This window comes from Biomphalaria glabrata, chromosome 1 (assembly GCF_947242115.1).
Source record: "Biomphalaria glabrata chromosome 1, xgBioGlab47.1, whole genome shotgun sequence".
Classification (NCBI taxonomy): Eukaryota; Metazoa; Mollusca; class Gastropoda; family Planorbidae; genus Biomphalaria; species Biomphalaria glabrata.
In genome coordinates, this window is record NC_074711.1 from 16,992,500 (window position 1) to 17,017,672 (window position 25,173).

Sequence of the window (25,173 nt, forward strand, 5' to 3'; positions counted from 1 at the left end):
TAGTTTTTGGTGCTTGTTTTTTTAAGTACAGTATCACAGACCTATATAAATATACTATGTAGATCAACATTGAATCTATCTCCTATGTTTTGCTAACGACGCAACACAAGGACAAAATGGCGGCGGAGAAAATGAAACTAGAAGTTTGGAGAGGTGACTGGGGCTTGCCGTCTATAGACCCTCATTGTCTGGCAGTATTGGTAATCTTTTGTCGTATAAAAGACATTTACAAGACTTTCCCTTTTCTCTTTAAACTCTGTTTGATCCTAGACCAACTTACCATCTCTAGATTAGTCTACAGTAACAATCTAGAAAATCTATGACAAATAGCCGACTGTTATCACTATTCACTATTACTATTTCACTGACTATAGTATACTTAAACTTAAAGTATACTAGACTCTATTATTTACTATACTATAGTATTAATATTATAAATATACTATTATTATTATCATGATTATCCTAGGGCTAGACACTATTACTATAGTTACTTATAGTGCTATACTAAGACTATACTTATAATACTATACAAGTCACAAGTCACTATTATTTTTTATTTACAAGGCTAGTACTGAGTAGTACAAATCTTCACCTTTCATCGCCTACACTAGTAAAGTAGTAGTAGTAGACTAGACCTAAGGACTAAGGGCCAATAAGGGCACTATGATTGTGACTATTCTAGATCTTTATTCAGTGAACTGTCACACTATGTCTCATTCATATGTGACTATTGTATTAGCTAACATTAAACTTGATTAAACCGAATTTAAAGCATCTAGAGTACTACTACTAGACCTGATGTTATTCCAGCTAGATTACTCAAAGAACTAAGCAATGAGCTAGCACCAGTATTCAAAATACTTTTTCAGGCATCTCTTAACCAGGGCAGAGTACCAACAAAGGACTGGAAAGAAACTAATGTCACCCCCTTTTTTAAAATGGAGAAAAATCTGACCCAGGAAACTAACCAGCATCACATGTAAAATCCTAGAACACATAATAGATCTATGTAGCAACATCATAAACCACTTAGACTAAGTTAGACAAACATAATGTCCTTACTCCATACCAACATGGCTTTAGGAAATATAGATCATGTGAAACACAACTAATAGGACTTATTGATGATTTTTCAAAAGGTTTAGATAATAGTGAGCTAATAGATGCTATCTTATTAGATTTTCCCAAGGTTTTTGACGAAATTCACCACCATAGTTTGCTTAAAAAATTAAAATATTTTGGCATTAATGGTCCATTGCATCAGTGGATTGAGGATTTCTGATAGGGAGAGAAAAACTGTAATAATAAATAACTCTAAATCAACATCTATAACAGTAAACTCCCCTGTACCTCAAGGAACAGTCTTAGGTTCACTACCATTTTTAATTTACATAAATGATTTACCAAGTTGCATTAGTTCAGGAACAAAAGTCAGATAAAAACAACACAAGATACAGAAATTTTACAAAGAGAATTAAATGAATTACAGAGATCAGAATCAAATTGGAGCATGTCTGTCCACTCAGAAATATGTCAGATAATAAGAGTACCGGTAACAAAAAGAATAAAACAATTCCACTTATCTTATTCATGTTAATTTAAACCAGTAACACAGACTAAAACACAAAATACCTAGGTGTTATAATAAATAAAAAACTGTCATGGAATCCCCATATTGATGAAACTATTAAAAAAAAATCAAACTTGGGTTTATTAAAAGAAATTTCAATAAATCAAACTAGAACATAGAACTAAAATGTTATTTAACCTTGGTTAGGCCAGTAATAAAAAATATATGCATCCTCTGTTTGTGACCCTTCAACTCAAGAAAACAAGAAACTGGAATAGACACAAAATAGAGCAGTGATATTCATAACAGCCAATACTGTACAATTGAGTAACACCTTTAGTAAAATCACTAAATTTAGGAAGCCTTCAAGATAGCTTTTATACCGTACATAAAACACTGAACCATAATCTTCAAATACAAAAATAACAAATTCTAATAAAATACTCAAAAAGACACAAAGATAAAGGCATTTTATATTCCTTGTTCCATATGCTAGAACAAATTTATATAAATGTTCCTTCTTCCCTAGTGCTATTAGAGGATGGAATTTGTTGCCTGAGCCAGCCAGGAAAACCAATGACTTGGAAGAATTTAAGTCACTGGTTAACATACATGAATAGATGCATGACGCGTAGGACATAATCTTCTTTTTTTAAGTAATGTCTGTATTTTATAAGATAAGATACATGATATGATGATTAGTCATTAGATTTAGATCTGTATTTAACTATTTTATAAAAGTAAAAGATAAGATCTAGATCTAGACTGTCAGTATTCTAGACTTCTACTCTACTCTCTAGTGTCTGTAGTTGTAGACACAACAAATTTTGATCCAAACTTATATGATTTTGTAATTATTTATTGGTGTTGGATTTTTAATTAAATTACTTGAAATATATATATATTAATATTATATCTATTCTTGGGTTTGACAGTTTGTCACTGCTTTTTTTATTTATTCATTTTGGAGTTTGTAGCATTTCAATAACGATTGTAAATTTTTAGAATCTGTAAGGCTAAATTAATAGATCTATAAATTATAGAAATCTTACATCTAGATCATCTAAATCTACTTTTAACATACTCTCTTTTATTCTTCGTTCTCATATTACATGTCAGAGGGTTCAGATCAGTAATCCTATATCTGAGATGAACTGCTCAGTGGTTTCCAGATCAGGCAGTTCTCCGTATAATTTTTCTTTTATACAAGGGTTTTAGGACCAGAGTCTTGTTCAGGTCTCTTGATATAGTATGCAGCTTTGAAGGACATGGTCTCCTTGAGGCAGATAGCCCGGCCCCCTACCTGTGTGGTGGGATTCCACAAGCTGGATGCTATATCTATTACAATCATTTTTTTAACTCAAACATAGATGAGGTTGCATGTCAAGGTGTTATGCGCCACAGTCTGTAATTTATAAGCCTCTTTAATCACAACTGAAGATATACTCAATCAAGGCAAACGCAACGTAACACTCTCATTATATTAAATCCTTATCATCTTGTTGTCCTGCCTTTACCTGTGACAGCTACAATGATTGATGACATTAATTTATAATCCACAACCCTCACAATCTAATTCTAGTAAATCTTAAAAGTAAAACTCCAAAATTTTAATCCCTTTGATTTGGAGTCATTACAAGTTATCTCTAAATTCAATTTCACAAATTATCAAACCATAAAAATGAGGAAATGACCAAAAAACAATGCTGTCCCAATTTTGTTCTCACATTACCCAGACTGAGCTACACTGTGTCTAAACTCCAAACATCATCATTTCTGTTTTCTTAAAAAGGCTTTAGTCTTTCACTGTATTGTGAAGTTTGACCATATACGCTAACTGTAGTCCCTAGTTTCTCCATCTTTAAATGAACATATTTTTCTATTTAGTTTAGTTAGAGTTTATGATTATGTCCACACAGTGCTCCATCTAGTCTTCCAGCCCATGACTTGTGAGGAATCTACATTTTTGGAAAAAATAAATACTTGTTTACATACCAGTATATAAAAAGAATAAATTATCTAAAGTAATGGGTCTATGGAACTTATTTTCTAAAGCAACAACTGAGCTCTTGAAACTATAAAACTTTAATGCTTGCCTATTTTCTTTTAGATACACTAATTATTATTTTCTTACATGTCGGCATTATAGACTTATTGAAGTTGTGTCAGAATTTATTTTAAATTTTTTTTTCTTTCAGTCTTATTGTAAATTTTCCAGAGTTCCTGTTGAAGTCATTAAAACTGGAAATACCTGGCGATCACCAACAGGTTTATATTGAATGTTGTTTTGATTTAAAGAATATTTATGTGTCTTTTAAACAGAAATTTTCATATCCTTATTATCACTATAAAACTTTAAGCCGTTCTGCCCTTATAGCCTCATAAACAATCCTAAAAAAAATAGAGATTTATTGTTATTATTATTATATATTGAAAAGTCTATATTTTCTTGAGTCACCTCACAAGTTTAGGCAAAAGCAAAAACATAATTTGAATAATATTGAATGATAGTGAGCGGGGGTGGTTAATGGCAGTTTTGAATGCAACTTTTTACTGTAATGAAAAAGACCCTCATTGATTATTGGCTATATCATTGTATGTATAAGAATTATGCTTGATAACTCATTTCAGTCAACTTTCTTTTTAATGAATAAATCATTTTCTTACCATTCTTTAACTTTTTGAACAGGAAATTTTCCTGTATTACGTCACAGGAAAGCCACTTTTAGCAGAGTAACAGATATATTTACATATCTTAGGAAGGAGGTAATATTTGAAGCCTTCTTTATATACTGTAACAACAACACATTTTACTATTTCATTTTTATTAAAGAAATTGAAAATCAAATTAAATGAAAATTTGATAGAAATCATATTAGAATGGTCACCTTTTCAGCATACTAGTTGATGTGCCTATAAATAATCATGTGTAAAATATAAAATAAATACTATATGTTCTTACTACATGAGACGGATGCCCAAAATTTTACTGGGAGTGAAGTTGTTTTTTTTTTCTTGTTTTTTTTTTCTTTCTATTTGTTGAAAGCTTGAGTATAAACATAAGCAAGGATGTCTCTCTGTATAGTCATAAGTTAGCTGTCAATTTATTATTGCTTGTGTAGTTTTGATATATTTGTTTACTTCTGATGTAAACTATCTAACTGTACTCATAACTATTTAAACCTCAACTGAACTTTGTTTCAAATATTGTTTCCATTTTTATTTTCACTAAAGAAAAATTAACTCTTAAGAACTTAGGCAGTGACAAAAAAAATTTTTTTTAATTTATTTTATTTACTTTTCATTGAAGCATTGGGGGAGTGACTCACATTTGTCGACAAAAGAAAGTGCTGATGTTGTTGCTTTTTCTGCGATGCTTGAAGAAAAGCTTCTCCCAGCTTTGGTAAATATTTTATTTTTACCCTTAAATTCACTTTGTTAGCCCAATTCAATAGAAACATTCTAGGATGAAAAAAAACAAAAGAACTTAATGAAGATGATACTAAAATAAACTTGGACAATAATATGATGGGATGTGGGCCTGAGTGGCATAAACCACTTAGCAACCAATCCAGGGGGTCTAATTTGATATCCCCCCCACACACACACACACACAGAGGTTCACACAAGAAAGCATGCTATACAAATATAATTTTAAAATACCCAAAATTATAGTAATATACCAGTATACAGTAATGTAAGATTAACTCCCTTGACTAAACTGATCTTTTTTATTTTATTAAATTTTCTTTACAAATGATTTGTTTTCAATGCTCCTTGGTAATCACATAATTGTTTCTTTTCCATTAGCTGCACTTGTGGTGGATAGACGATAAAACATATGTTGACATCACTCGTCCATGGTATGCAAAAGCTGTGCCGTTTCCCCTAAGTTTGTTCATACCACACCAGAAGCAGAAGAGAGCTGAGCTACGTGTGTTACTCACTAAAGGGGGAGACCACATCACTGATGCTGAGACAGAATCTAAAGTAGGCTAATTGGTAGCCTTTCAATAGCTTCTTTCCTCCATAAGAGTCAAGTTTTTCTTAAGTCAGTCTAAAAATACTATAACAGTGCAGAGAAATCTGATTATGAAAATCATTGCTAAACAAAATCCCCTTGCAAGCTACTGTTTTCATGAGATCACTTTCTGTGGCATAATACAAATACTGTAATTAAACACTATGTTTAGTTTTTGTTTGAAGGGTGGAAATGATCCATTTACTAGTGTTATGGTAATTTTGACTTTCATTGACCAAGTTAAAATTTAGCTTGCTGTTCATCATGGTGAAAAGTTACAGTTTATGCAATATCACAAATAGTGAATTACGCCATATACACAGTAGTAGCTAGCATACAGTTTAGCTATATTGTGTAATAAAATATAAATATCATTTAAGTAAAATAAAACTATAATACTTGATTGAACTCATAAAAATATATTTCATCTTTACTGTGCTAGATTATAATTTAATATTGATTTTAAAATTTCTACATAGTTGTTTCCCTTAAGCTAATATATATATATATAATATATATATGTATATGTCTTATTTTACAAAGTTTAGTATTGTTTGATTCTTTTTATCTCTTTTATACAGGTCTATAAAGAGGCTAAAGAGTGTTTAAATTTGTTATCATACAAGCTGGGTGATAAAGAATACATGTTTGGTAGACAGTAAGAAACATTCAGTTCATATCTTATCTTATATAATACAGACGTTACTTCAAAAAAGAAGATGATTACGTCCTACACGTCATGCATTTAGTCGTGCATATTAACCAATGACTTAAATTCTGCCAAGTCACTAGTTTTCCTGGCTAGCTCAGGCAACCCATTCCATGCTCTAATAGCACTGGGGAAGAAGGAGTATTTGTACAAATTTGTCCTAGCATATGGGACGAGGAATGTGCCTTTATCTTTGTGTCTTTCAGAGTATTTTATTAAATTTTGTATTTGAAGATTATGGTTCAGTGTTTTATGTATAGTTGCTACTTTACTTTTGAGTTTTCTGTCCTGAAGGCTTTCTAAATTTAGTGATTTTACTAAAGGTGTTACTCTGGTTAAGTGTGAATATTCGTTTGTTATGAATCTCATTGCTCTATTTTGTGTCTGTTCCAGTTTCTTAATGTTATCTTGAGTTGAGGGGTCCCAAACGGAGGATGCATATTCTATTATTGGCCTAACCAAGGTTAAATAACATTTTAGTTTTATGTTCTTATTTGATTTATAGAAATTTCTTTTAATAAATCCTAATGCTTTGTTTAATTTTTTTATAGTTTCATCAATATGTGGATTCCATGACATTTTTTCATTTATTATAACACCTAGGTATTTTGCGTTTTTAGTCTGTGTTACTGGTTTGCCATGAATAAGATAAGTGGAATTAATTTGTTTTAGTTTTTTTGTTACTCTTAACAACTGACATTTTTCTGGGTGGAAAGACATGCTCCAATTTAATTCCCATTTCTGTAATTCATCTAATTCTCTTTGTAAAATATCTGTGTCTTGTGTTGTTTTTATTGTTCTATATATTATGCAATCGTCTGCAAATAATCTGACTTTTGTTCCTGAACTAATGCAATTTGGTAAATCATTTATGTAAATTAAGAATAGTAGTGGACCTAAGACAGTTCCTTGAGGTACACCTGAGTTTACTGTTATCTGTGTTGATTTAGAGCCATTTATTATTACAGTTTGTTCTCTCTCTATCAGAAAATCTTTAATCCACTGATGCATATCTTTTTTATGGTTATTTATTTTTTTCATGGAATATGCCCTCAGAAAAAAATAAATTTCTGGTTGAACTGAAAAAAAATAATATTGTATACATTTCATAAATTTTTTATTGCTTAAAGTTTTAACTAAAAATGCTTTTTTAAGTTTACTTTTTGTTCCATTGCCAGACCTTCCTCTTTAGATGCCCTTGTGTTTGGTTACTTAATTCCATTGATCAAAGCTCCATTGCCTTCAAACCCTCTACAGAGTCACTTACAGCAATGTTCAAATCTTTGTCAGATGTGCAATGGCATTCTTACAACTTATTTTCCTGCAGAGGTCAAAGGTGAGTTTAAAACCATTAGCATGTTGGTACTCTAAACAAATTTCTATTCCGCATCTGATTCTTACTGTTAACTGGTAGAGGTGAAAGGTCTTGCAATCTTACTTAGTGTTGGATTAAGAAGTGGGAGAACCTGAATAAAGTAATAGGAATCACAAAACAAGTTTGCTGATTTTGATTAGATTTTAATTATTGCATATTGTTGTTTGCTACTATTGGCACCAGCTTTCTAGTTTTTAGTAATGATAAAAAAAAATCCTTTATATTTGAAAATAATTGTTGACCTCACCACTTCCTCCCCTTTTTTAAACCTTTCCCTGTACACACTAAATGTTATAAATAAGCAACCAGAAAAAATGTGTATGGTTAATTCAGACTAAAGTAGAGTCAAAGAACATACAACTATTGTTCCAAATTGTAAAATGTTTAATCCTGTGACCTCTATTGAAGATTTTCTGTTCTTTCTAAAACATTTAACGGCATGGATTGAGTTGAAGAGAAAGGCAATAAATTAAAAGATTTGCATTTGGCCAAATCAACAAATAAATCATACTATCTTATTATTTGAGCCCTTAGATTTCGAAGAAAAAATAAACCCAACTAAAGAATGTTTTACTTTCAATTCATAGAGTATGAAGACAATAAGAAGAAAGAAGAACAACAGAAGAAAAATCAGGGAGTTAGGGCAGATGTGACAGAGTTTCCAAATAGGCGACGAAACATGATCTTGGCCGCTGTGTTTGCCATCACATCTATGATAGGTTATGCCTTGGCTACAGGCCTGATCAATGTGCAGATCAAAGATTCAGAAGTTACTCAGGGGAACAGGAAGTTTCGGACGCCTCCTCCTCAGTCACTGCAAGGCCCTCAATTTGAAACACCAAGAGTTCTGGAGGAGCAGCAGGAGAATGGGGAAGAGTAGTCATGAGTTCATCTCAACTTGGAATTATTGCTTCTCATTTGTTTAATAGTTTGCTGTTATGCTAATATTCTAGTTAAGACCCATAACTTCTTGCGGAAAACCATTGTTTATTCAATTTAAATAGATGTCATTGCTTTTAAGTATGGATTAGTCTGTAAACCATAAGCACTGACTACAACTGGTAATCGTGAAACACATGGAATTCTGTCATGTGAAAAATATGTTGACATAGTGCATTTTTATTTGAATTTTACAATGTTATTGTCTTCCTTATGTTGACGTATTGTGTCAAGTAGACACTCAACAACTTTTGTCTTGAAAAAAAAAAGTAAAGTATTTGCAATAACTGCTATTTATATTAGTATATACATGACAAAGATTTTGTGTTTCAATAATGCATCCCTATCTTGTCCAAACACCGTGCATCAAACTCAGTTCTATTTGAAGTCACTGTAGAACAAAAAGGAAGAGTCAATCTAAATCTAGCTTCAAATTTTTGAAAGAAACTCAAACAAGGCTATCTAATCAAATTTTGTTTTGCTGACTAGTACTTTTGGTACTCCCTTTCTCCCTTCATTCTGAGTCTAACTAAATTGATAATTCTTCCTTCTGTCTCAAAAGACAATGGATGCGCCCAGATGAATCACTGGTTTTAGTTTTCGTGAGATGGGGCAGAATCTGATGTGACTAATCAAGCTGATTCTGATGCAGTAAAGTTTGCCACAGTTCGAGCATGTGAATGAACCTGTTTTAGTGCTGTCTGATAGGGCTGCTTTCTTTCCCATTCTCTTATCTAAGGCAGCATCATTTCTATTTCTCTAGGCAAGATTCGCATCAGTACACACACTCCATGCTGTCCCATCTTAAGCTCTTTCCTACCACATGCCTACAGAGATTCATACAGAATCTCTGTTGGGTCTGACTCTTCAAGTTTAGCATAGAGGATGTCTTCAGGAATTCTTCTATGCATCATTCAGGGGACTAAATTGATATAATCTGGCACATTTAAGTATGATGAGTGCAGTCCTAGATATTTTATCATACAGTAATTCCTAACATAACTGTAGACGTGTGTTATTGTATCAATAACAAACTTCTTTTTATCTAGCATCCAGCTTGATCCTCATGCAACTACAGTACTGAATGTGTTAGATTAAAAAAATATAACATTTTTCAATTCTTACTATTAACTCACACTTTCATCCCATTTTGACAACTTTTCATTAACCTATTAAGCTTATTTTTACACATTGACTCATGCTGCAAGACAAAATATTTTATTAAAATTTCAGAAAGATTACTTCATTAACTATTGAAATAATTACAGTTTTGTATTTACTGTTAAAACCTATCAGACTCAAGGTAACTAACAATTATATTATTATTCTTATTACTATCAGTATCTTTTCACTTATGGCTGGTATGAAAACGTATGAAAACAAATATATATCAATGTTGAGTTGACTGTATTATTTGAATATGAAGTAAGAAGTGAAAATATTTCCAATTCTAAGAAAGTGAAATAAAACTAAGTTTGACTAACATTGCTTTACTCTATGTTATGTGCACATTCTGCTGTTCTTGGTACATTTTGTAATGGAGAACAAACTTATACTTTTTAAATATTTTCACTGACTAATTTTATAAGCTGTTTTTTCTTAGTCCCATATGTACTTAGCATAACTAAAAAAGGTAGTATTTATATAAGGAGCTAATAGAATCTCAGGTAGGCCTAGTATTTAGATAGAATAAAAAGAATCAAAATGTTTATTACCTTTTCTCTGTGTAACTTTGCTTATATTTTACATGTAAATAAGAATGTGAAACTTCTTGTTAAAAAAAAAAAAAGAACATTAAAATGTTGACTGTGAGAATGGGGATGAATGTTGAATGAAAGTAGAATTCAGTTAAAAAAATATTTTTTTTAGCAATATATTGAAAAGTTAAGTTTTGTTTTGTATTTCTCTATTTAATAAACATTGAAGAAGTACTCAATCATTTGGTTGAATGGATTATTATTCTTTTATGAGTTTTGGAAATCTACTGTACAACAGTCATGAGCTTATGTCTTTATGGAAATGCATAGACAAAAAAGTTTGTCCAATGGCAATTTTTATTAATGCACAGCAAGAAATTTTCTTTTCAAAAGTTTACATTTTGTAAAAGCTGCATTCAGAATAGACTGCTTGTAAAGTTCCCAGTTCACTTTATGCTGAAAAGGAAAATACAATAAAATTTGTAAGAAAGGGACTAGATTTAATTTTTACATATCTTTTTTTTTTATCAAGGTAACTACAATAGCTGAAATTTGATTTTTATCCATTTCACTTCAACCAGCAGTAATTTCTTTTTTAAAATTAATTTACTGTTTCAAAAATCGTAACATTTAGCTCAGCTCAATTTTTTATTTGTGTTCAATCGACTGACGATTGTTGCTTATTGAAAAGTTACCTGTAAACTATCTTGCAGTGTGGCTTCATTGGGATATGGAGTGACAGTCTCCGATAATCGTTTCTTGACCTTGTCATTAGCATGTTTCATAAAGAAATGTTTGGACAACATAATACACTCTGATCCTAGACTCACCTGTGTAGACAATCAATCATTGTTTTCATTCAGTCATGTTATATAATGCTTAGTGAATCTAAAGAGCATTGTATCTTTTAATGGCATCTAGAATTCATCTGTTTTGGATATGGATTATCTGAATGCTTAATTTAGTAAAAATTATATTACTGATATTTCATGTTTGAATAGGTATTTTATCAGTTACCAAACATACAATACTATACCATATAGGTTAGTGGAACATTGAGTTAAGATATTTCTTCTTAGACTAGAATCATGAAGATAGTTTAGGGAGGCTAGAATGCAAATAGCAAGATGGAATTGCTTTAAAGATTAAAATCAAATCATTTATTTTTTTAAGTTTCTGAAAGAAAAATCATGGAACTCCTTCTTAGAACAAAAAATAAAGTTGGTTAGACAGGGCTAAGTTAAAACTGATTGATAGTTTATACTTAACAAATAGAGTTAAGCTCAACTGACCAAACTAACACTTGTGGATTCAACCTCAACACCGCTGTTAAAATTGACCAAGTCCAGACCCTGTGAAACAAATAGTCTACATCATAATATGTCTTAACATGTATTTTCTAAAAGTCACTATTCTGTTAAAGTTTAAATATTTTTTTAAATAATTAATTCTCATCCATTGTAGACATGGAATATTTTATATGTAAAACATTGGATGGCTCTGGTCTGTATTGAAACCTAAATATCAAAAAGAAATTTTTCTCAAAGTTCTGTTTCATTCTGTTTCGATTATTTCATATATATCTGGGTACATTCAAAATTTGACCCACTTCAAAGCTATAAGGAGCCTGAAATAGTGGCAAGTGTTATACCTACATAGATGTAACTTAGAAAGAGGTGCTTTAAAAACATCTTTCTATTTTGATCAAATAACTACCACACTGGTGACTGTCACATTAGTAAGCACTAATCACTTATCTTTATTAATGAAACATTAAATTGTCATTATAGTTGAGGCAAAACTATCCAAATAGAAATAGTCTCACAAAGACGTCCATTGGTTTCAACAGTTCAATTCTGACAAACACTGGGTCGTCTCTTGTCTTACTTTTGGAAACTGCTGAATCAAGCACAGCACTTGATGCAACCTGGAGATCAATTATCATGTGAACATGATTGACTCCTAGGAAATTCAAATAATTTATTGTAGAAATTAATGAAGTAAAATAAAAGTTAAGACTTTTTAAATGTCATTGTCTTTTAAACTGATTTGTAAAGTATGGTACACATTGCAGGCCTAATAACTGAAGCATTGTTGTAAGAAGACATTATAAAAAGGTTATAAGTGAACACCTTTTCCAAGTCATTGTTATAATCTGACTCCGTGGTCTGCAATCTATTGTCCTGTTTTGAAGACCTTTTCTCATCATTATCATTGCCTAAAATGAATATTATTAGAAGATGATAAATAAGTAAGACCGCAAACAATGAAAAGATTAGAAAATTAGATTATTTTCATATTGAATTTGTTATATGCAAGATCAGGGGAGATCGCTTATTTTTTTTTTTATCCTTTGTCGTCCTAATGAAGGTTTCACATAGTACTAATAGCCCTTGTTTGGTATGAGAACTATGATAAATTGTTCCTGTTTTCACTATGAGTAGTGATGGATGCTATAGCCATTCTATTTAGATCTACAAAAAGAAAAGCCATCAAAATCTGTCTTTAGTGGACATTGTTAGTTTAGACTCGACTGCGATTCTATCAAGATTTCGGAATAGAAAAAGGCACTAGTTACAATTTTGTTGACACGTTTCTTTTAAAAGAAATGTAAGAGCAAAAAGTGAAATTGGGAACCAATCAAATCAGAAAACTGTCTAGAATAATTAGGAGGTGGAAGTGCATTTATTAGAAATCTATTTCATCTGATATCTATAAATTGATTGAAGTCAATGATGTCAGATTACAAGCTAGCCATTAGATGAGTAATAGCCTACATACAGCATTTCAGCAGACAAGCAAATCAAAAGTTTCTCTCTCTCTCTCTCTTTCTCTCTCTCTCTCTCTCTCAGACACACACATTTACACAAGCACCAGTGTTGTTGTTTTTTACTTTCAGCACGGCGAACGATATTTTTTTTTTTTTTGATTAATCGAACAGAGTCAAAACGATTGACAAAATCAATATCGATACCGGTATCCTGAACGATCACAGTGACATTAACAGAACAGAACTAAAAGATGACAACCGACACCTTGAAATGTTTGTGCAGATCTATAAAAGTGTTTTGAATGGCTGGGAAATCCATTTCAAGAGATAAACAATGGGTTATTTTGAAATGTAAAAATGGGTTATTTTGAAAGGTATAACCCTAAATTGTTTGAGCATGATAGATCTAATAGTTTGTTTTTTTTTCTCTTACTACTTAAAGTTATTTTTTAAACTTTATTAAAGAGAACAGACTAAACCCCTGCAGCAGTAAGTTTTTTGGGTTGTTTTTTTTTGTTTTGAGTCTTTAAACCCTAAACTAGCAGGTAAAATCTTCAGAAAGGCACAAAGCACGTTTCTTGCTCCATAGTCTAGAAAGAACTCATATAAGTATTTATTTCTGCCATTGGAGATTAAAAAAAAACCAATGATTTAGTCAAATTTAAGTCTCTAATTAAGATATAAATTTAACTAATGGATACTTGTAGGATGTAAATTTTTCTCGATGTATGGTAGCATTGAAATTTATGTAGATGTTGTTATCAACATGTTACAATGCGGAACGTGGTGGGCCTGCTGGCTAAGCGGTGGAGCGCTTGACTTCCGAATCTCGGTGAAGACTGAGATTTTTCATTTTGGTCTTTTTAGGACGTCCCTTTGTCCACCTAACAAAGGCCGGCCTTGGATAATTGGAGGCCCTAGGCGAAGTGAATTTGGTGGCCCTACATGGAATTAAAAAAAAAAAAAAAAAAGAAACATCGAAAAATAAAATTTATCCCGTCTATATCTAACTTGACGAATAAGTGAAATTCATAAATCGCAATTTTCGTAGTCGAGACAGAGACTAGTAAACATAGAATCATAGTAGAGAGACAGAGTTAAGACTAGTAGGCCTAAACATTGAGTCAAAGTGGTCTACTATGTTTGAGGTCTGACCCAATTTCGCAATTTTTCCTCTAATTTTTTTTTACCCGCGCGAGGTCCCCACCAATTGGAGGACCTAGGCGGCCTATGCCTAAAGCCGTCACTGACCAAAATCTAATGACATTAGTTAGAGAAAGTAACCTACTGGCGTTTGTTGTTAACCCGTCGGCCGATGAAACAGATTATGTTTAGGCTACATTATCTGCTCTATATTAAATCGTAAGGTTTGAAAAGGGTACCTACTTTACTTTTTTTTTAAGGCACAATACGTATGTTTTATTTTAGATGTCACATTCTACAGCTTTGTTTATTGTACACTATAAGTCTAGCAATGAGCTGTTTATTAAACACGTATAAACAAGTCGTGTCATGTGTCAGTCTTTCATCATGCTTAAGGTGACCAGACGTTTGGGGAGCCAAAGCGGGACACATGTCGATCACTGGACGTAAAAAGAACAGGCTTGGATTTTTTTCATGCAATATTTCAACAACTTAGACGTTAGTACAATACATTATGCACACACAAACAAACTACACGCAATGTACACACATATACACAATAATTATAATTTCTGAAACGTTTTCTTTCTGTACGATCTATCTGAAAGCGTTATTTGATGACCTGAACAGAAAGCTGAAATTTACAGAATAAGCGAGAAACATGCGGAATGACAAAACGCCAAAAGTCGAAAGAAATCGTGCTGACGTCAGTTTCTGAGAAGGCAGGGTGCTGCAAAGTGAAAGCACTAGCCTACTCATGCCTCAACACAGGAGTTTGCTAAGCAGTGAACATATATAAAAAAGATTAAGATGAAAACGCCGAAAGGTGATAACTTTTAAGTTATTAGTTATAAGATTAAGAAAGATTGTAAAATAAAAGCGTGACATTGATCGACTTTTTAATGAAAGTGGGACATTGGCCGTCCCGCCCTGACATTTTATGAAATGCGTTAGAGACGGTCCAAAGCGGGACTGTTACGCCTAAGTCGGGACGTCTGATCACCTTAATCATGCATACAAATATTTTGCTCACTTATTTTGTTTCCATTTCAACCTTTTCTCTCCCTTTCGCTCCCCCCCCCCCACAAGCATTGTACAGTAGAACTCATACAAACCAGTAGAATATTAGCAAGCAGGAAGTGAGAAGAATGAGGAGCTACCCTCATACGCCTAGATCTACTTCAATAACTACTGACTACTATTCAAGAGAATACAGGATTTAAATTCTAGTTCCTTTATTGCTATTTTATCTAGGTTATGATGACCTTTCCTTAAGTGCTATTTTATCTAGGTTATGTTGACCTTTTCTAAATTGCTATTTTTATCTAGTTTATGTTGACATTTCTCGTCATTGACGTCAAAAGTTGTAGTTGTTACTCACCTTCAAAGAGAGACCCTCGCGGACGCGACAGCCTGTCTGTTTGACTCTGCCGTGGACTTCGAGATGGACCCAGTTTTGCAGTGACCCCTTTCAGCTGTTTCAATACTTGACAAGATCCGGACTTGACCACATACAACCAGTCTGATCTATGACTGTCTTTCACTATCACCATGTTACGTCTGAGGTACACAGAAATGTTGAGCCAAATACAACAACCAAAACAACAGAAAATAAAAACTACTGGTAGCCTATAAATGATTGTATACTAGTGCTGTTAACAGAGCAAGACTTTAAGAATTATTTCGTTTTCAAAATATCATATTCAAGGCCGGCCTTAGGCGTAGGTAAACTAGGCAACCGCCTAGGGCTTCATTTGGTGAGGTCCTCGCTCAGGAAAAAAAGATTTCGATTAAAAAAATGCGAAATTTGGATCAACTCTCAAATATAGATCAAGCATATATTTATGTCTACTAGACTAGCTCTAAGTCTCTGATATAACTCAAGGTTTATTGGTGAATGTTAAGATCTACTAGTCAAATGTTAGAAGAACCTGCTTATTCCTATTGGTAAATATGTCAAAACGTTATTTCGAGTCTGATACATCAAAACGCAAACGGAAAGCGAAGAACGCAAAGAGCTGCTTTATTAAAATTCGTTATTTGTCAGCATTGATTGTTGTTAACAAATAATAGAAATTGCGTAATTTTATTGTTATGGTGTTTCTTTTTCTTTTGGGGGGTGGGGGGGGGGGGACATCAAATTCACTACGCATAGGGCCTCCGAAATTCATAATTGCAAAGTAATACGATCTCTGCCTATTAATGTAAACAAGGAGAACAAAAATCATCTTCAGTAGTCCTCAATCAGTTACTAGTAGCCTGTTGGACACATACTTGTAGTTCTATAGTTAGGTTCAAAGAGTAAGTACAGTGTTATAACAAGTGCAGAACTCAAAATATCCCAAGGAGACAAAGACTTTTCATCAGATGTGACATTACATGTAGATCACTGCTCAATCTGGGAAACCAGGGGACAAGCTGCTGCTTTAATCTTTGGACGTGAAGACAATGTCTTTAGCAGTCTGTGCCAGTTGTTCAGCATTACCATACAGCAGACGTAGACAGTGAGTATCGTAGTTCTAGAAACATGAACCAAATTTTGCCGGTTTGAAACATGATCAAGATTTGTAAATTGCCACTCAATATTTTAGTTATCTAGTAAATAGGAAGGCCGGACACACAATTCCTAAGTAATCTTTGGTTACACTTTGGTTACTATTTGAAGTTCTAGAAAGATTATTAAATTACTTCAATCTTATGTATGACGTTTGTGTTTGTCAAGAATCGGAAACACTGAAAAGCACACAGCAGACGAAGAATGAACAACCGAATGCGGATGAAATCCGACCTAGAGCTATATAAATCTTTTATTTTTCCCTAAAAGCAGTTAAAGGCGGTTGGTCGTTGTGCTGGCTACATGGCTCCCTCGTGGGCCACAGAAACAGAGGGCCATCATGTGCCCTATAGATCGCAAGGCATGAAAGGGGAATTTTACTTACTTTACTTAGTCAAGAGTGTTTTTTTTTATTTTGTTAATTTAAAAACGACTACTACTAGAATGGAAAATCAAGCTATGATACTGTGGCTATTCATTTTCAGTTACTGTACTCTTTCCGTTATTGTACGCTTTCCTTCACTTGACACTTTCCTTCACTTGACACTTTCATTCACTTGACACTTTCCTTCACTTGACACTTTCATTCACTTGACACTTTCCTTCACTTGATGCTTTCATTCACTTTACGCTTTCCTTCACTTGACGCCTTCATTCACTTGACACTTTCCTTCACTTGATGCTTTCCTTCACTTTACACTTTCCTTCACTTTACACTTTCCTTCACTTGATGCTTTCCTTCACTTTACACTTTCCTTCACTTTACACTTTCCTTCACTTGACACTTTCCTTCACTTGACATTTTCCTTCACTTGACACTTTCCTTCACTTGACACTTTCCTTCACTTGACAATTTCCTTCACTTGACACTTTCCTTCACTTGACACTTTCCTTAACTTGATACTTTCCTTCACTTGATACTTTCCTTCACTTTACACTTTCCTTTACTTTACACTTTCCTTCACTTTACACTTTCCTTCACTTTACACTTTCCTTCACTTGACATTTTCCTTCACTTGACACTTTCCTTCACTTGACACTTTCCTTCACTTGACAATTTCCTTCACTTGACACTTTCCTTCACTTGACACTTTCCTTAACTTGATACTTTCCTTCACTTGACACTTTCCTTCACTTGACACTTTCCTTCACTTGACACTTTCCTTCACTTGATACTTTCCTTCACTTGATGCTCGGTGAAAGCTTTACGTTCATTATAACGCCCTCCATCTGTTGCCTTTTTTTTCTGGCCTGCTCCATTGATTATTCATTACTGACGTCTGCCGCGATCAATTGACATCGAAAGCTATTAGTACTTTACCCTTAATTACAGGACGCATTAACCACAGACGTCACTTGGCGGCTGCCACGTTCAATTCAAACGCTGGCTTTAAGCAATTGAAAGATACAATAAGTGACGACTCTAAATAATAGCAAACCACTAAATTCATTCGTCTGTGAGTAGAATTAGCAAAGAGTATAACAATAATAACAATAATAACAATTATTACAATTTCAAAAATGTTTTAAGGTGGAAAGAAACTTTGGAGAGCATTATATGGAAGCCCCAAAAAGCTAGTTTCTATTTATAGTTTAGACTTTAGAGGCTACCATGGACAAAGATAATCTAAGAATAATAATCCTCTACAAATTAAATATAAAGTGAAGTATTCCTACTACCCTCATTCCGAGGCAGATGGTTAATTTAATACAAAAGTCGAGATGGGCTCAGTTTCCAAACAAGTTTTAAACGTTTAAGACAATTATCCCATAATGCATCGTCATGGATTCACTCAAAACTTTTTGTATTTCATTTGCAAAGAAAAAAAAACGTTTTTAATTGATTTAATTAAATTCTGCAGGCAGAGAAAAACAAAACAAAAATTGACAAGAGCATTTATAAGCCCTTGAATCTGACCATCCTTGAAGTATGACCACTTACTTGAAAAAGTGTAACAGGCATTGATCAGGTCTTTCCAGAAGTCTTTCAATGGGCCAGTCTTTCATAAAATCTAGTTGACTGAAATAGTTGTTTCATACAAAAAAAGTACATTCATTTATTTAGCATTTTTCAAACTTTCTTTCACCTGTAGGCCTACTTCTAAAGTAAACCTAATTAGTATGTACCTTTCCAACCCCAACCCCCAACACTGTCTCTATCTTTTTTCCCATTTATACTAAACACTATTTTATTCTACTGCGAAACTCGGGGAACCTCTACCGGTCAGCCGAGTGCACTGATGGTATGCTTTAATTCACATGTCAATAAAATCTGTCATATCTGAGGTATTTGTTTAACTAACAATATATCAAATCAAGAACAATATTTAAAATACTTAAAGAAAATAAAGCTTATATTAAGCGCAGTTGTATCAATTAGTTTGGGTCATTCTTATAATTAAATTGTAATAGATCTAGGCTAACAATAATAAATCTGTGCGATTAGAAATATTTTTACTAATTGTTTGTTTAGTGCAATTTCATGCTTTTAGCTTTTCAATACGCTATGATCCTATCAGTTGTTTGAACCACTTGAGAAAGGGGTGGGGGAGAAAGTCTTTGTGTTAATGTTGCCGTGATCGCTTTTTAAATGCATTTATTAAAAATAAGTTGAATTCAAACTCCAGAGCTCAAGCCTCCTCAAGCCAACACACTAGCCACTGTGCCAGGCAATTGCTTTTGAAAATAGAAAGCTTATAGTTAATTAACTAATTAGTTTTTTTCTTCATTGATTCTTGTTTTGTCAGGTAAAAGAAATAATTGTGCAAAATTTCAGCTTGATCCAAGATTGGGTGTGCACAAACTTTTTACCAGAGAGAGCTAATATAAGCTTTGTAAAAAAAAAACAAAAAAAAAACGCTTGGTTCTAACGATTTTGTACAATATAACCAAAGAAGCTTTACTGAAAGTTTTCTCAAACAGTAGTCCACCTTCTAATAATGTATCTGCGTTTGTGTTATTAAAATTCAATAACATTTATTTATGGAACAAAAATAATTTTCATTTTTTTAAATGGTTGTTCTCCAACTGACCTTAGAAATTTGATGTGCTCTGGAATCTCTCCTTTAATATGTCTGGACATAAAAATATCGAAAAAATCATCTCTGCCAACTGACAAGAGTTGTACCGTGTCATGACTTGTCACAGTTGCTGTCCTTCGTGAGTGATGTAAGAGTGCCAGCTCCTGAAGTTTAACAAATAACGCGTGGTCTTAATGTGATTTTGATATGGTCCTAATCTGGCTTTAATGTGGTCCTGATGTTGTCTTAATGTGGTCCTGATGTTGTCTTAATGTGGTCCTGATGTTGTCTTAATGTGGTCCTGATGTTGTCTTAATGTGGTCCTGATGTTGTCTTAATGTGGTCCTGATGTTGTCTTAATGTGGTCCTGATGTTGTCTTAATGTGGTCCTGATGTTGTCTTAATGTGGTCCTGATGTTGTCTTAATGTGGTCCTGATGTTGTCTTAATGTGGTCCTGATGTTGTCTTAATGTGGTCCTGATGTTGTCTTAATGTGGTCCTGATGTTGTCTTAATGTGGTCCTGATGTTGTCTTAATGTGGTCCTGATGTTGTCTTAATGTGGTCCTATTGTGAACATGTGGTCTCAGTTTGCTATTTAAGGTAAATTTCTTGTTTGTTTGTGTGTGTCAATGTTTGACATACATAGAGCGAGATACAGCAACAATTATTATATAATGTGTTTAAATAACAGTTTGATTTTCATTGAGACTATTACAAGACGTCAGTAGCAAACTAAAGAGGAAATTTTCTAATTACTTGTTTACTTTATAACTCTCAACAATGAGTCAATAAGTAGGCCTACATTTAATATTTATATTTTAATTTATATTTCATTGAATAATGAAAACTAATGAAAAAGAAAATGGATGAAAAATATCATTTTGTAAGTTCAATATTTGTTTAGAAATTGTGAAGGAAATACGAAAAGAAATTGAACTCTGAAACTTACGCCAAAACTTGTTCCCTTTCTCATTAAAGCCGCTGTTTGAGCAGAGGCGTCTCCTGGTCTGTGGATAGTCACTAAGGCTAAAAGACAGAAATTGAAAACAATTTGTATTTGACTAAATGTATTTTCCATATGTCCTGTATAGCGAAATGGCAATTAAACTTTCTATGAGAAGAAATTAATTTTAATATTTAAATAATAATTAGATTATATGTGAAAAAAAATGTTTTTGTAGCATAAAATAGATATTTTGTTATGTTTGATTTGAATTTGAATCTTGCCTTTTTATTATTTAAAAAGTTTGAAATAATCACGGAATTAAATAGTTTTTTTTTACTAAACGGTTTTCTAAAATCTTAAATATGTTACATTTAAACACGTCGGCCTACCACTATGACAGATAGAGACTGAAAGATCAAGCAACTTTTTTTAAAACAGTTTATGAAAAGGCAGCATGGGAGGGCCGGGATGCCAGTTACCCCCTCACTTATACTGGTCCACAAAAAAGATTGGACTATAGCGTACTGAACATGCTAAAGGCATGAAAGTTTGCGCTCAACAAAAACAATTTATACAAATATTTCCAGTAGCACAAATGTATTATTGTTAGTCTAATTCTATTAAAAATTAATTGCATGATTGATTCAAAATTAATTGATGCAATTTCACTCAATATAAGCTTTGTTTTTAGAAAAGCATTATAATGTGGGCCGTCCAAAAATGACTTTTTGTCCGTAAGACCACAACTGGTGGACCAAAGAATTACGTCTGTGAGGTCTCTGTGAAACGCTAACCTTTCGATAAAAAAGAGGTCCCGGTCAAAGAAACCAAGACATTTAGACTTAAAGGGTCAAAAAGTATGGGGGGGGGGAGAGTTCTGATTTCGGTGGTTCCACTGAATAATGAAAAGTAAAAAGTCTAAAGTGTTTCATTTTTTAAAAACTCAATAAATTTACGGGCCGTTTAAGTATACAACGGCGATATAGTTGAGCTTTTGGGACATCTTAAAATTTTCCAACAAGTGTAAATGTGCTAAATATCAGAGTTTAAGTCATTCTAAAGCCTTAGTCTACCGGATCTGTGTGATGAGCACTTTGCTATACGGAAGTGAAACATGGTCAACATGGTCTTCCACCTCCGATGCCTAAGGCGGATCTTTAAAATAAGGTGGCAAGATAAAATAACCAATAAGGAAGTGCTACGAAGAGCAGGGTGCCAGGTCATCGGCTCTGTTATCAGCAGCAGATGCCTTGGCCACGTTCGTAGAATGCCAGTAGATCGACTTCCACAAGACAATGGCGATCTAATAGAAGGCAGGAGAGCTGCTGGTCGCCCACTTTTACGGTATACGAATGTATGCAAAAGCGACTAGAAGCTCTTCAAAATCGACTCTAGCAGGTGGGAAAAAGTAGCGCTGAATAGATCCACATGGAGAGAGAGCATAAAGGAAAAGACTCGGATTGCAGATGCCATACATAACAAAAGCAGAAAGAAGGGTGAAAATGCAACGGCGCCTGGTGATTACATATTGTTACGAATCTCCTTATCCAGGCTCGCTGCAAATGGTACCAAACGACACCACCAACTTAAAGAACTCGACAACTCTGGGCTTCAAAGTAACGTAATAGTTTAATGTCAATAAATAACAGCCAACACTGTACAATTGGCAGCACGTAACACAAGACTGTACAAATATCTCTTCGCCGTATCAACTCTTGCACTGGTCTCTCTGTCTCGTCTCGGACTTGTACTGAGCCGTTGTAACGAACTGTAGATCGGGAAGTTGTCACTGGCTGGTCTCTGATACCTTCGCTCTTTATATAGGGTCCCTACTGGCCTTCTCGAATCGGACAGAACGTCGCTCGACCATTCTGGGTGGTCAGATGACTACAATTCTCGTGACGCTCCTGAGCTGTGTTCACGACACCGATCCTTCCCGAACCGTCATGTTGAAACTCGTCTCGGCTGACCGTCGTAACTCGTCACGCTCGACCGCTCATCTAGCGCTGGCCTGGGGCGATTGGCGTTGGCTGACTACACACACACACACCACCCCCGTCTGTGCCACCACCAGGTTTATAACACTGCCCCCTCCTTAGATCTGTCCGTCCCGGGCAGATCCGGCTTCACCATGGTACTTGTGGAGTCTGTCGATGTGGACGACCTTCAGTTTGGACCTTGGGCTCTTTTGTATTCGATACACGACATCGTTGATTCTTGTTACCACGCGGTAGGGTCCTTCCCAGTCTGTTTGAAGTTTTGGGGACTTGCCTTTTCGTCTTTGTGGGTTGTACAACCAAACTAGATCGTTCTCATGAAACCCAGCGGCATTGGCCCGTTTGTCGTACCTTGTCTTCACCTGGTCACTGTTGATCTTGATGTTTCTGCGGGCTAGAGCGTGAGTTTTCTCCATCCGTTTTCGGAGATTTGCGACATAGTCTGTCGAAGAGGCTGGCACATTTCCCGGAATCCCGAATAACAAGTCACATGGTAGTTGCAGCTCTCGGCCGAACAACATCTTTGCTGGAGTGTAACCGGTGGTGCTGTGAATCGATCCTCTATATGCCATAAGGAACATTGGGATATAGGTGTCCCAGTCATGTTGATGTTCATCGACGACTTTCGACAGGTGTTGTTCCAGTGTTCGGTTAAATCGTTCTACCATTCCGTCTGACTGGGGGTGAAGAGGAGTTGTGCGTGTCTTTTCGATGCCGAGTACCTGGCACATCTCTTGGAATATCTTGGATTCGAAGTTTCGGCCTTGGTCGGAGTGTAATTCTCTAGGAGCACCAAAACGGCTAATCCAATTCTCCACGAGTGTTTCCGCTATGGTGGTGGCTTCTTGGTTTTGTATTGCATATGCTTCGGGCCACTTAGTAAAATAATCTATCACTACTAGAATGTACTTGTTTCCTTTCTGGGACTCAGGAAATGGTCCGGCTACATCGATCGCTATTCTTTCAAAGGGATTTCCGACGTTGTATTGCTGCATACGTCCCCTCGTTCTCCTGTGTGGGCCTTTTGCTGCTGCACATGTGTCGCACCTTTGGCACCATTCTTCTACATCATCTCGGTAGCCGAACCAGTAAAACCGCTGGCGTACTTTTTCAAAGGTCTTGTTGACGCCTAAATGTGACCCACTGGAATTATTATGGATTTCTTGCAGCACCTCAGCAACTCTCACTTTGGGCAGCAACATCTGTAAGCGATTGCATGTTCCATCTGCCGTTTCCCAGACTCTCTTGAGAACTCCATTGTCGATTGTCAGTGAGTCCCATTGCGCCCAATATGCCTTGGTTGCAGTTCCCTTATCAGAAAGGTGATGCCATTCCGGTCTCTGCCCGTCTTCCTTCATAAGCAGAATGGGAGCCAGATCTTCATCTTTTAACTGGTCTTCTCGAATTCTTTCGTCGGACCATGACTCGGAAGCTTGTACCCCAAGACGTTGGCAATCAATGATAAATCCCTTCTCTTCAACCTTGCTGCAGTGTTTACATTCCATTCTGCAAGGTCGTCGAGACAGCGCGTCAGCATTCTGGTGAATTAGTCCTTTTCGGTGCTGTGTCTCGAAGTCATAGGTTTGCAAACGTTCAATCCACCTGGCGACTTGACCTTCAGGATTTTTAAATGACAACAGCCATTGAAGAGCAGCGTGATCTGTCCTAAGGATAAATTTTTGCCCATATAAGTATTTGTGGAAATGTTGTATGGCATCCACAACTGCCAGTAGCTCACGCCTTGTGACACAGTAGTTTCTCTCGGCGTTGGACGAGCTCCGACTAAAGTAAGCTATAACCCTCTCAGTTCCATCTATCTTTTGGGATAAGACAGCACCTATTCCAGTATTGCTCGCATCGGTGTCAAGTATGAACGTCTCGCCTGGTATCGGGTAGGCCAGAATAGGTGATGAAACAAGAGCCTTTTTAAGTCGCTCAAAGGCCTCCTGACATTCCGTTGTCCAAATAAACGGCCGCTTCGGTTCAGTCAATTGATGAAGGGCGCTACAGAGGCTGGAGAAGTTTGGTACGAAACGTCTGTAGTACGTGCAGAGTCCAAGAAAGCTTCTTAACTCCTGGATATTAGCGGGGATCGGCCATCCCTTTACAGCTTCAACTTTATCCGGGTCTGTGCTGACTCCTTCCTTCGACACGATGTGCCCAAGGTACTTGACGCTCCTTCTGAACAAGAAGCACTTCTTTGGATTCAATTTCATTCCAGCGTTTCTGATTCGTTCGAATACTTCTTTCAGGTTTGCGATATGTTCCTCGAAGGTTCTGCCTATGACGATAATGTCATCTAAGTACACAAGACACGTGGTCCAGTTAAGTCCTCTTAGCACATGCTCCATAAGTCTTTCAAAGGTTGCAGGGGCGTTGCAGAGTCCAAAAGGCATAACGGTAAATTGCCAGAGACCATTACCAGCAG

The 25,173-nt window shown here is 34.9% G+C and overlaps 2 protein-coding genes across 3 annotated transcripts in view; one reads left to right on the forward strand and one right to left on the reverse strand.

Moving 5' to 3' along the window:
- Positions 1-45: 45 nt before the first annotated feature.
- LOC106062847 (metaxin-1-like) lies at positions 46-10,553 on the forward strand. Its single transcript, XM_013221157.2, has 8 exons — positions 46-200; positions 3,772-3,841; positions 4,263-4,339; positions 4,884-4,976; positions 5,384-5,563; positions 6,176-6,252; positions 7,482-7,639; positions 8,266-10,553. The coding sequence occupies exons 1-8, from the start codon at positions 117-119 to the stop codon at positions 8,556-8,558; spliced, it is 1,032 nt and encodes a 343-aa protein (XP_013076611.2). The 5' UTR covers positions 46-116; the 3' UTR covers positions 8,559-10,553.
- A 100-nt stretch (positions 10,554-10,653) lies between these two features.
- The window catches only part of LOC106062845 (uncharacterized), a 28,405-nt gene continuing 13,885 nt past the window's right edge, over positions 10,654-25,173 (reverse strand). For both annotated transcript variants that reach the window (XM_013221155.2, XM_056025257.1), the window contains 9 exons: positions 20,752-20,828; positions 19,814-19,965; positions 18,724-18,801; positions 15,609-15,787; positions 12,447-12,532; positions 12,140-12,241; positions 11,607-11,666; positions 11,010-11,144; positions 10,654-10,770 (listed from right to left, as the gene is read on the reverse strand). In XM_013221155.2, the coding sequence (XP_013076609.2) occupies positions 10,675-10,770; positions 11,010-11,144; positions 11,607-11,666; positions 12,140-12,241; positions 12,447-12,532; positions 15,609-15,787; positions 18,724-18,801; positions 19,814-19,965; positions 20,752-20,828 (965 nt within the window). In that variant the 3' untranslated portion in view covers positions 10,654-10,674. The remainder of the gene's footprint in view (positions 10,771-11,009; positions 11,145-11,606; positions 11,667-12,139; positions 12,242-12,446; positions 12,533-15,608; positions 15,788-18,723; positions 18,802-19,813; positions 19,966-20,751; positions 20,829-25,173) is intronic.

Coding starts and splice junctions, on each gene's coding strand:
- LOC106062847 (XM_013221157.2), top strand. CDS start 117: ATGGCGGCGGAGAAAATGAAACTAGAAGTTTGGAGAGGTGACTGGGGC. Junction 3,842..4,262: donor TACCTGGCGATCACCAACAG/GTTTATATTGAA, acceptor CTTTTTGAACAG/GAAATTTTCCTGTATTACGT. Junction 5,564..6,175: donor ATGCTGAGACAGAATCTAAA/GTAGGCTAATTG, acceptor TCTTTTATACAG/GTCTATAAAGAGGCTAAAGA.